This window comes from Myotis brandtii, unplaced genomic scaffold (assembly GCF_000412655.1).
Source record: "Myotis brandtii unplaced genomic scaffold, ASM41265v1 scaffold2195, whole genome shotgun sequence".
NCBI classification, from domain to species: Eukaryota; Metazoa; Chordata; class Mammalia; order Chiroptera; family Vespertilionidae; genus Myotis; species Myotis brandtii.
The window spans coordinates 309,671-321,241 of record NW_005358236.1 but is presented as its reverse complement, the minus strand read 5'-3'; the positions used below and the strand labels follow the sequence as shown (position 1 = coordinate 321,241).

At 42.3% G+C, this 11,571-nt stretch overlaps 1 protein-coding gene and 1 pseudogene across 1 annotated transcript in view; one reads left to right on the top strand and one right to left on the bottom strand.

The window, feature by feature from the left end:
- Positions 1-1,470: 1,470 nt before the first annotated feature.
- PLCXD2 (phosphatidylinositol-specific phospholipase C, X domain containing 2) overlaps positions 1,471-11,571 on the bottom strand; it is a 47,663-nt gene continuing 37,562 nt past the window's right edge. Inside the window, exons 2-3 of the mRNA XM_005866009.1 lie at positions 7,982-8,442; positions 1,471-1,716 (exon numbers count right to left, since the gene is read on the bottom strand). Coding sequence (XP_005866071.1) covers positions 1,471-1,716; positions 7,982-8,442 — 707 coding nt within the window. The remainder of the gene's footprint in view (positions 1,717-7,981; positions 8,443-11,571) is intronic.
- On the top strand, positions 9,129-9,502 carry LOC106726053 (annotated as a pseudogene).

Genomic DNA, 11,571 nt, shown 5'->3' with positions numbered 1-11,571 from the left:
GGCAGAGACTGCATTATTCATCTGATATCTGTGGACCAAGCTGCACCTAGGTTCTCCGTCATTGTTAAATGAATAAATAAGTAAATAAATAAATAAGTAATGTTAGTCTCCAAATTTACCAAAGGGCATGGGGGAAATGGTATGGATAAGTGAAAATATATTATAGAAAAGAAAGTTCATAATTCTGGATCTTTCAGAGATATATTGCTAGTTTATGAAATGCTCTTTTCCAAATTCAGCACAAGCAATTCAGTCCAGACTCAGTAGAGACCCACAAAAAGGGGTTTCTGGTATTGTTCATGGCCATGTCATCAGGAGCTGCCACCGAGAAAGAGAAGTCCCGGTGTTTCTCACTACCCACACTCCTGCCAGGTGAACTCCTGCTACCTGAAGGCATGCTATCCAGACTCAGAGACAAACAGACAAATAGGAACATGCTTCTGGATGAATCTTTCACTGTCTGAATTCTGATGCTCACCACCTGGAACTCCAGAACCAAAGTGATTTTTGCAAATATCCCTTGTAACCCAAGCAAGTTAGATTCCTCAGCTTGGATTGAAAAGGATACCCTACATCCAAATATATTTATAACAGTCCCTTCATACATACACATATACATGTATATAGACATACACACATGCATGTAGATATATATTCCTTTTTTTTCCTTCCAAATATATTTTTATTGATTTCAGGGAGGAAGAGAAGAGAGACAGAAACATTAATGATGAGATAGAATCATTGTTTGGCTGCTTCCTGCATGCCCCTTACTGGGAATTGTGTCTGAAACTCGGGGATGTGCCCTGACCAGGAATTGAACCATGACCTCCTGGTTCATAGGTGGATGCACAACCACTGTGCCACACCAGCCAGAGAGCATCTTTTTTCTTGACAACACTTATCAGCTATTGGTGTCCAGCATAAAGAACATAATCTAATACAAAATTTCTGGAGATTCTCCTGCCTAATGGCACAGTCAGGATTGAGTCTGCTCTGTGGAAGTATTTAAAGCTATAGCATGGTTGGTGGCACCCTAAGCCGCTTCTTAGGACTCATTGTCACTGTGGAAGGGGAAGGACATCCCAAATCTTTGAAGGGTTATCTCTGAATCCCTAGCAGCTAGCACAGAAGTCACATTTAACGCTTCATAAGTGAGTACTTGGGGCAGCTAAGAGGACAGTGGCAAGCACAGGATGAGGTGAACAGGCTGGTGTTGGCTTCAAGGGCTATACTTTAGCATCAAAACTTAGAACGTATTTATGGTGTAATATGTACATTTTAATAAAGTATTTAGAGCTCCTATGGACTCAGTTAATGCAAGCTACCTCAAATGGACAGCTTTTTCAAATAAGATATTTTCTCTTTCAGTATTTTAAATATTCAAACTGTATGGTTTTACTGCTGTTTATTCAGAAGAGAATAAAAATACATTAAAAAAAATAACTTTACTCTGGAGATGGGAGCAAATTCTTACCTGTGAACCAGTGTGTTCTTGAGGCCACCGACCAGGCCTCGGGCGATGGTCTTTGCTCTGGGGGTGAGAATCGCTTGAGAGACATGGAAGGAGCCACGTGGGGCCCGCTCACTCAGAGTGGTCTCCAAGAAGAGGATTAGTTTGCGCACACTGGTGGTATTTGCCCAGGGTGCTGGGATCTTCTTTCCAGGCCACAAGAAGGGGTATTGCTTGTAGAAGGGGCAGTGATAGAAAATAAGAACCTGAGATGTCCAAAACAGAAAAAGTAAAGCAAGTCATGAACAAACTGAGTATCAACTCCTTGGCTTGATGCAATTGCTAGGAGGAAAGGCAAACAAATATTAACACATGGAAATTCAAGAATTGTTATATATGTATATATGTATATATATATATATATTTAGAAAAGTTAATATGCAAGGATTTAAGCATTTGCATAAGTCTGAGTTAAAGATTCTTTTTTTAAAATTTGTCTTGTGTCCATTGGTTATGCTTATATGCACGCATACAAGTCCTTCGGTTGATCTCTTACCACCACCCCCCCCAACCCTCCCTGGGCTTTCCGCTGTAGTTTGACAGTCTGTTCGATGCTGCTCTGCCTCTTCTTAACTTTATTTTTGTCAGCATTTTGAAAGTATGGTAAAACCCTGAACCCCTTCTCAGGCTATGATTTAAATGAACGCATAAAATAAGGATTACAAAAGAAATCAATAAGATGGAAATAGAGCTACGAATATATTAATTGAATTTGTAATAAACTGATGTATGTGTTTCATAATAAATACATTAAATAAAAATATTTTATGGTAAGTATAAGGTCCATAATTTTGAATTAATGATGAGTATAAATGATATTTCAAGATATCTGCAATAGCTGATGTGTGATATGGAGATATGTGTGATTTCTATAGGGGTAAAGTCATAGTTACAGGGCCAATACTTCTGAGGGTGACTGCATCCATAATCTATGGGTATATACTTTTCAGTTAAATTCACAGACTTCTTATATTCCTCACCCCAGGCAGAGAACCCCTGAAACTACAAGTCATGACTCAGCTACTCATGAAATTGGCACTGAGCTCTAGGACAGGGGTGGGCAACCCCTGGCACACGTGCCAAACATGGCACGCCAGTAACTTTTGCTGGCACTCAAAACCCTCTCTTATAATCTTCCATTTACAATTTTTTTCTTAATATCGACTTTTTTATTTTTCAGATAAATTCAGTGTAGGTGCATCTTAGATAAATAAATAATTTTACATAACAAGTTATCTTAAAGACCATAGACATGGATTGACGAGAGAGGGGAAGAGCAATTTCTATGCCTCTGCCTTAACTCTCCCTGCCTTCCCAGATCCGACCAGTGTTTTGGTTTCATCCACATACGCTTGTGAATCTTTGTTCTCAGTGATGAATTTTGTTAAGTCTCGTAATAGGAGTAGCCTGACGGATGAAAGTAGTAGCTCGTGGATATCTCTGAAGGTCACGAAATATAAACCTGATGTAAAATCTCTGTCATCAGTGATGCAGCAGCAGAAGTCCCACTGATAATATCAAACGGAGTCATAAAGTTTTCTGTCGGACTATCAGTGTACATGTATACATTAAAAAATAAATGTATTTTTCATCATCATATACTGTGTTTTTGTCGCTCGAATGAATTTTATTATTTCTTCAAGGTTCTTCACATACGGACACCTTAAGAGATATCAAGTAGGCGTAACATGTTCTCAAAAAATTAGGGTTGGCACGCAGAAGAATTGTGAGTCAGAGGTTTTGTTGGTTTTGGCATGCACTCACAAAAAGGTTGCCCACCCCTGCTCTAGGAGTTGAGATCAACACAGTGAACTTGTGCGTACTGATTCTGAATGAAATATCCCTTCCCAGGAGGGAGCAGGAGCGTACTCTAGGCAGGGAAGAAGACTTCTGGGAGGCGCGGGTCTCCCGTGGGACCTCTCAGGACGGTGGTGATTTTGAAATAATTAGCAAGCCACCTCTACAGCATTAATTAGTTTCTGAGACACAGCTGAGGGACAGGGAGTTGCTATTTTGGTTGTCCCAATTCAGAGCTCTGCTGCTTAGGTTTCTAGAAGTAACATATTTTCCCCCCTCCGGGCACAGTGATCTCTACTTGGAGGAACGCAGCGTGCTGTTTACACTCCTTGGACTGCAATCCTTGGGTAGCTGGACGGAGAGCATAATCCTCCAGGCACCCACAAAGGACTCTGAATGTGTGTTTTGTTTCCTGTGAGCCTTTATCTCTTAACCATGGTGCCTGGCTAACTGCTCCTGGAGGCCTACAGTAGGAGTGCCAGGCCCAGAGCCCTGAACGGGCTAATGGTTGTTCTTGTTTGTAATGGTTTTGAGTAATGTCGGACTGACTGCTAATGCTGTCTGTGGTAAACACATGTGCTAATGAGGTTAATCACAGGCTCACTGTAAGCAGATTGTCTGGGAGATCGGGGAGGATTTCCTGCTGGCGGGGTAATTAGCTGGTTTGGAAGGCTGGGGTCTCCAGTGTCCCTGAGTGAGGAAAGCTGGCCCCTGGAACGGGCTGCGGGAGAGGCGGGCTGTGTGACCCTTGGACAGGGCCCTTCTGATCACTGACCAGGCTGCCTGCCCCTGGAAGGAATGTCAGGGAATGAGAGGACAGTGCTGCTCTTTGCTTAGCCTTGGAAAAGATGTAAAAAGTACCAATTACACGAAAGGGATCTTATGCCTTTCCACAAGAGCCTTCTTGAGTGATTTGATCCTAAAGGTTCCAGGAGAATTTCTATTTACAGTAGGAGGTGGGACTAGCACACCAACTTTTATTCCACAGATTTTCAGGGGCAGTAACTCTTGTCCAGGGCCTGTGCTTGCATCAGCCTCCCCCCTCACTCTGCTGTATTTTTCTCTGAGATACTCTCCCCATCCAGCTCAGCAATTATATTCAGTTTTTCTCTTGAGATTCAGATTTAAAAATCTCATTTCCTTTGAGAATTATTCCTTCATTGACTTCCTCTTATTCTGATCGGTCCTTTCTGAGGCCCCTGGGATATGGATGTATACTATGTACTATTTTTCAATTGATTGGTTACAAAAACCCCATTCTTCATATAGTACATTTGAGGACATTTTATCTTGTAATTGTATATCAGTTGCTTTGTATTTTGCTAGTGTTATGTATTCTTACTTTCTCAGTAAGATTCTAAATACTGCCAATCTGTAGATTAAATTTTCGAATTCATTATACCCTGAAAACTCATAGCCACTCATGTACAAATATATATCTGTGAGCGGTGATGTAACTGCTTTTGAGTAAATAAAATGTGACTGAATGGTGATACACTTCTTGCTATTAAATTGTAGTAATAAAATACTTAGGGGCTTACATGCAAGGCAGCTCATTACATAATGAATATTTAAAGCTTAACCACCAGTAGGGTACTGCCCAACAGGGAGGGATGACTGATGGCTCTGCTGTCTCATTTTGCTTTTAAGGAGAAACCTGTCAGGGAAAACTTTGGAAAGGAAGGGGGACAGGGACAGCCTAGAATTCAAATTGATGAAATTCTCCCTTTTCCTGAGATGTCATCACAGGGTCTTTATAATTTTAGGCATATCTGTAGTGGAGGATACAGATTAGCCCATACTTAACAACTCTGATAGATCATCACTGTGTTGCTAGACAGTCACTGTCCACACCATTCATTACTCCTGAAGACACCTATTACTACTACAGATTCCATAACAATTTAGTGTGTGTGGTGTGGCATGAATAAAAAGAGTGTTTAATTAGCATAGTCTATGACACCAGTTGTGAAAATCACCAAGATGTGTGAGCATCCCTGGGAGCCTGAGAGCCTGAAAAGCTGAGGGAACTCTGGGGAGCCTGTAGTGGAATCCTGGCTCCTGTCACTCACTAACATGTTCTCCTGGGCAACTTGCTTAATCTCACTATGCCTCAGTTTTCTCACCTATAAAGAGAGAATAATAACAAAATACCTATCTCATAGTGTAATTGAAATGATAAATGAGTTAATATATGTGCTTTGCACATTGTAAAGGCTCACTAAATGTTAGCTGTTCCTGTTGTTGCTATTCCTATCTCTCTATATAAAAGGCTAAGTGACTGTCCGAATGATAGCTATGACATGCACTGAACACCAGGGGGAAGATGCTCAATGCAGGAGCTGCTGAGCTGCGGTGACTTGGCAGTGGAGGTTCTCATGTGACGCACCTGGAACCAGAGGGGAGGGAGCCTGATTCTGAGGTGCATCACCTGAGAACCACCCTCTCACAATCTGGGACCCCTCGGGGGATGTGGGAGAGCCGGTTTTGGCCCGATCCCCGCAGGCCAGGTCAAGGGACCCCACCTGCTGAAGGGACCTGGCTCACTCCACAGACGACCTTCAAGCCATGGCCCTGCCCCAGGTGCAGCTGGCCAGGGAGGGACCACAGGAGGTTGGCTTCAGGGCGTGTCTGGCCTGTCTCACCCAGTCCTGCCCTGCTGGCTACCTTCTAATTAATTTCCTTTCAATGTGCACAAATCCATGCACTGGGGCACCAGTTATTTAATATTGTAAGAGAGAGACTCCACAGGGTTAAAAAAAAATCTCTCCAAATGAGACCTGTGAGTCTAAATGTATATAAACTCAGGTTTGGAGGAAGGGGTGTGGTAAATATTTGGCAAACCATCACTTACACATGTTTTTGTGAGGAAAAATAGCTTAGATAAATTTTAACAGATACTAAGACTTAACTCATTAGCCTCTGTGAGTCTAAGGACTTAAGCGCTTTTATGAGTGTATAAAACAATCCAGTGTTTCCAATTACTCAGGTCAAACCTGGGAGTTATCCTAGAACCTCACTTCCTTTCACACCCTGAACCTCAACCATTAGGCAACCCTGTTGGCTCCCCCTTCTGATAGGTTCAGAATCTGACCACTTCCCAACAACAGTCTCCTCCCTGGTTTCCCCTCTTTGTCCCCTCCCCCTATTCCTGGTCTCTTCCTGGTAACCAGAGGGAGACCATTACCACTAAGTCAGGTGCCAGTACCTTGTGCTCAGAACCCTTCACTCAGAGTATAAGCGCAGTCCTTACAGCGCCACAGGCCCACATATTCAGCCATTCTTCCTCTGACCTCCTCCATGGCTGGCTCTGCTCTCCAGTTCCCCCTGCTTTTCTTCAAAGATGTTGGCACACTCCTGCTGAGGGCTCTGCCAGGGCTGCTCCTCTCCTGGGAAAGCTCTTCCTCCAATGTCCATGTGATTAACTCCCGACCATGCCATCTTGCAATGAGGGCTGCCCTGACAGACCTATTTAAAACTGTGACCAACTCTCCAGCCCACAGAACCCTGGCTCCCCTCACCAGCTCCCCTTTCTTCTTCACGGCTCTTACCACTCTCTGCATTATATGGAATGTGTTTATTATGTTTGCTATCTATGAACTGTCTCCCTCCACCTGAATGAAAGTTCCATTAAGGGGCAAGGATCTTTGTTTCGTTTACTAATTTATCCCAAGTGCTTAGACTGGTGTTCACTTAGCACATACTTGGTGTTCAAAATGTATTTGCAAGTGAATAATCTTTAATTGATTTTTAATTAAAAGCTCTTCCATAAGTTAAAAAATAACTGCCTCTTTAAGATGTTTTGGTTAATGTATCCTAGCAATTATGAATCAAAAGTACTTTTTTTTTTTTTAAAGAGAAATAACTGCCTCTTTAAGATGTTTTGGTTAATGTATCTGAGCAAGTGAGCAATTATGAATCAAAAGTACTTTTTTTTTAAAAGAAAGTCTAAATTGGAAGCTGACCATTCCTGGAGCTCTTGTTTCCCACTATCTACTATTTTGGGGGATCAGAGCAGAATATATCCGAGGCCCACATTCTTTTTCTTGGGTGTATCCCTCCTGGGTCTAGTTTTGGGGACTCTTCTCAGCATAAGCAACTGGGGATTAGTCTCCAGGCCTGAATCCCTCCCATGGGCTCTTCCTTTCTTAGTTCTTTCCCACTATGACCCAAATTCTGTGAAGACGGCCTTTAAAAATATTAACACACCTGAAATGATCACTTCACATGCCTTTGTCAGCTGATGTTTTTACTTATCAATCAGTACTTGGCAGGAATGATCTGACATTGAGTTGAAGGCAGGATGGAAGGGACTGCCCCTGAGGGGAAGCAGGGGGGTTAAAAGTGGACTTTATGGGAGAAAGTAAAATGGTATGACCAACTGGTCCATTTCACAACTTTGCTAGGGCTGGTTCTGGCCAGGCCATTCAAAGTCAATTTAGATGCCAAACAGGTTGCCATAAAGTTTTAAATACTTGGCAGGTGTCCATCCCAGGTTAAGGGCATCCAGGGAAGCCCTTGAAGCTATCCTGGAGCCCAGGAGCTTGTGTGAGTATGTTTAATATTCCAAACCATCTATGCCTTCTAGACTAAGAGCCCTGCAATGAGCCATCTTACAGCTGGCGATACAGAAGAGGCAGAAACAGTCCTGTTCTCTCATCCCGGTTCTCCTACCTGGCACTTCTTCTCCCACAGGATCTGCAGGGTCAGACTCTCCACATTACAGGCCGAGCATAGCTTGTTTCCAAAGGCCTCCTGCATCCGGTGAACCAGATATTTGTGATGGGCCTCATCCATGGCGTAGAAGTGGTTGAAATCCAGGAAGACAATCTCTCGGGGGTGCTGCGTAAGAAACGAGTCAATCTCCATCAGCCCATCCCAGACCTTGATGCCAAAAAGTCCGTGGATGAAGTAGATCTCCTGGTCGGTATCCCCTGGCTTGGAGGACACACGCAGGTCAAAGTATCGGATCCCAGCGTCGAGCTGCTCTCGGAAGGTCAGGTTCTGAGTCACAGACCATTTCTTCATTAGCTTCTTCACCAAGGAGATCCTGGCAAGGCGCATGACAGCTCGGGTTTGGTCAGGCCCCACTGGGGACTTCTCATCTACCCAGTAGCTGAACGAATCATGGGAGCCTACACAGAGGAATAAAGGTGAGGAAAACAGTTGAGACTGGACCTGGTAAAAAATATGCCAATTGGTAGGAAAACAAACAAAAATTAGGAGACAAATACACACCAAAAAATTGTAAACAAATAATTGCAAAATTTTTCATGCTTTCTAGGAATGAAATAAGCACAAATAAAAGTCATGCCGCATTTAGCAGCTTGTTAAGCCTGGGGTAAAACTATAATCCTCATATATTGCTAGTGTAAGGTAAATTAATAAATACCCTTTTGGAAAACTATTTAGAAATATGCTTGGAAAGAGGAGCTTGAAAATAATCGTAGCACTTGATCTAGTAATTTCATTTCGGGAGAGCTATTTTGAGGAAATAAACTAATTTTGGAAAAACAAATGTGTGCTGGAGAATATTCATAACAGAGACAAACTGGAGGCGGCTTGAGTGTCCCTCACAGAGGAGTGCTTAATGGTGGCATACCGACTTCATTCACACAGCCATTGAAACAGAGGGTATAAAAACTTGATGTCCATCTCAGCAATGCTGGGATAGGCATCTAAATTCTAGGAAAGGCAGAATTGTTTAAAAATTCTGACTATTTTTTGTGCTTTTGTAAATACTATTTTACTATTGTAAAATGAGTCTGTAGGGGACATCTTATTGAGGCTGCCGTGGTAGCAGCTGCTCTTCAAGTTCACTATGCCGCTCAAGGACAACAATATGAAGAAAGATATTGAAAAGTTGGCAAAGAAGGACAAAGACCCAGTGAACAAATCTGGGGGCAAGAACAAAAGAAGACGTGTCCAAAGGCAAAGTTCGGGACAAGCTCAATAACCTAGTCTTGTTTGACAAAGCAACATATGACAAACTCTGTAAGGAAGTTCCCAACTATAAGCTTATATCCAGCTGCGGTCTCTGAGAGACTGCATATCTGTGGTGCCTCAGCCAGGGCAGCCCTTCAGGAGCTCCATAGTAAAGGACTTATTAAACTAGCTGCAAAGCACAGAGCTCAAGTAATTTACACCAGAAACACCAAGGGTGGGGATGTCCTAGCTGTTGGTGAAGATGCATGAGCAACAGGTCCCACCAGCTATACATTTTGAGAAATAAAACTTTATTAAATAAAAAGTCCATAGGAATGATTTCTTGACAGATGAGATAAACATTCTGCAAAGTTCAACATGGGTTAGTTATATGGCTTCATTTCAACTCATCTATTAATGAGCCAAATCTGCTATTAAATGATCAAAAGCATGTTCCCATCCTCTGACTGAGATGATCTTATTGTTATAAAGTATAAGTGACCATGATAGACACATTTCTAACTTTGGTGAGGAAATATTTCTAAGGTGAAAATTATCTTTAACAAATTAAAATGCTTATTTCACATGTTACTGGTTTTACTAAACCTCAAAGTATGCATTTCTTATATAATATGTAGAACTTGCCCTGGCCACTTTTGCTTAGTGGTTAGAGTGTCGGTTAGAGTAGTAGGTTCAATTCCTGGTCCCAGTTGAGGCACGTATGGGAGGCAACCAATTGATGTGTCTCTCTTACATCAATGCTTCCCTCTCTCCCTCTTTCCCCCTTCTCTCTCACCCCAACCCCCGCAAAAAAAGAAAAAAATATATATAGAGAGAACTTTACAAAACTTTACTGTTTCTGCTTTATTATTTCAATTTTCTTGAAAATAAATCATTCTGGGATGGCTTTATCTTCTACTATTTTATCTTCTCAGAAATAAAGTGAAAAAGGAAAAAAAAAAAGGTGACAAGCAATGCTTTATTTTTATGTAGTTTCCAGAACCTGGAGAATATCCAGTAACTATTAAGAAAAAATATATTTACCAATCATTAGGCAAAAACAATTTTGCAAGCAACAAAATTACTAGCATATTTCAGGTAAAAAAAAAATGCTGTTACTACTAGAAATGTGGAGCAAGCCCCCCCTGGATTTCCCATATTGGTTGTTTCTGTTCATGACACTCGCTGGATACCTGCCTAATGCTCTGCTTCCTTTGGCTGTTCTTTGGCTGTACAAAAACAGGAAATCTTTATACCTCCTCATTGAGAGATTTATTATGAATACATTACATACACACGGTGAACAGCCCACTCTCTCTTCTCTTTAAATCATCTTAGCAGCCCAGCTGTTTAGGACTGTGTGCAATGCAATGCCAGGAAGGGTATCAGGGAACAGCCATTATCCAAGCGAGGGAGGAGAGACAGATCCCCTCTGGAATTGTGTTGTTGCTGCTGAGCCAGTTTCGTTTCCAGAGGGAGATGTGCTAACAACCTCCAGCACTGTTCTCCTAAGCTGAGGATTGTGCAGCAATGTGACAGCGATGGGGCCTCAGGGACCACTTCTGTATACACAGGGACACATACGGTGCCCAGACTGTCCCACAGAAGAGGGAGGGCCTGCATATGCACTGGGAACACAGAGTCTCTATCTCTCTGCTCCCTTTTCCATTTCCTCTCTTCCTTTCTGACATCCTGTGTCCAGAGCCACCCGCTCCCTCCCCTTGACAGGAAAGGACAGGACAATGGAGCAGATTGTTCGCTGCATGTTTTTACAGTAGTTGTCCTACCCAGGCCCACAGCCGTCAAAACCAGCCATCATCTTTAACTACTGCCAATGCTTTTGACTTTCTACTTATTTTTCCCCCCAGGTAGCTTTTTGCCTCACATAGAGTGAAAGAAATTGGTACTTAATTCTATTTAACTATTTCTTTATTTGAAAAACAGGATAAAAATGTCTTCCCCCCTCCTGCACACAGAATATTTACAAGGTAAGCAATCTGCAGATTAAAATGATGAAAAAGCTAAGAACCATATGATTTCACGCATATGTGGGATATAAAACTGAAACTTGTGAACACAAACAGCAGTGTGGTAGTTGCCAGAGGAAATGGCGTGGGTAGTGAAGGGGGTTCTAACATATGGTGATGATAGAAGATCTGACTTTGGGTAGTGGGCACAAAGTGCAACATATGGATCTTGTAACATAGAAATCCATACCTGAAACATATCTATATATATATAAAAGCCAAGCTACCAGAATGACGGAGCAACCGAAACGACGGGAGCGACTGGTTGCTATGACATGCACTGTGGCAGCCAACCAGCCTGATCTGGGCCCC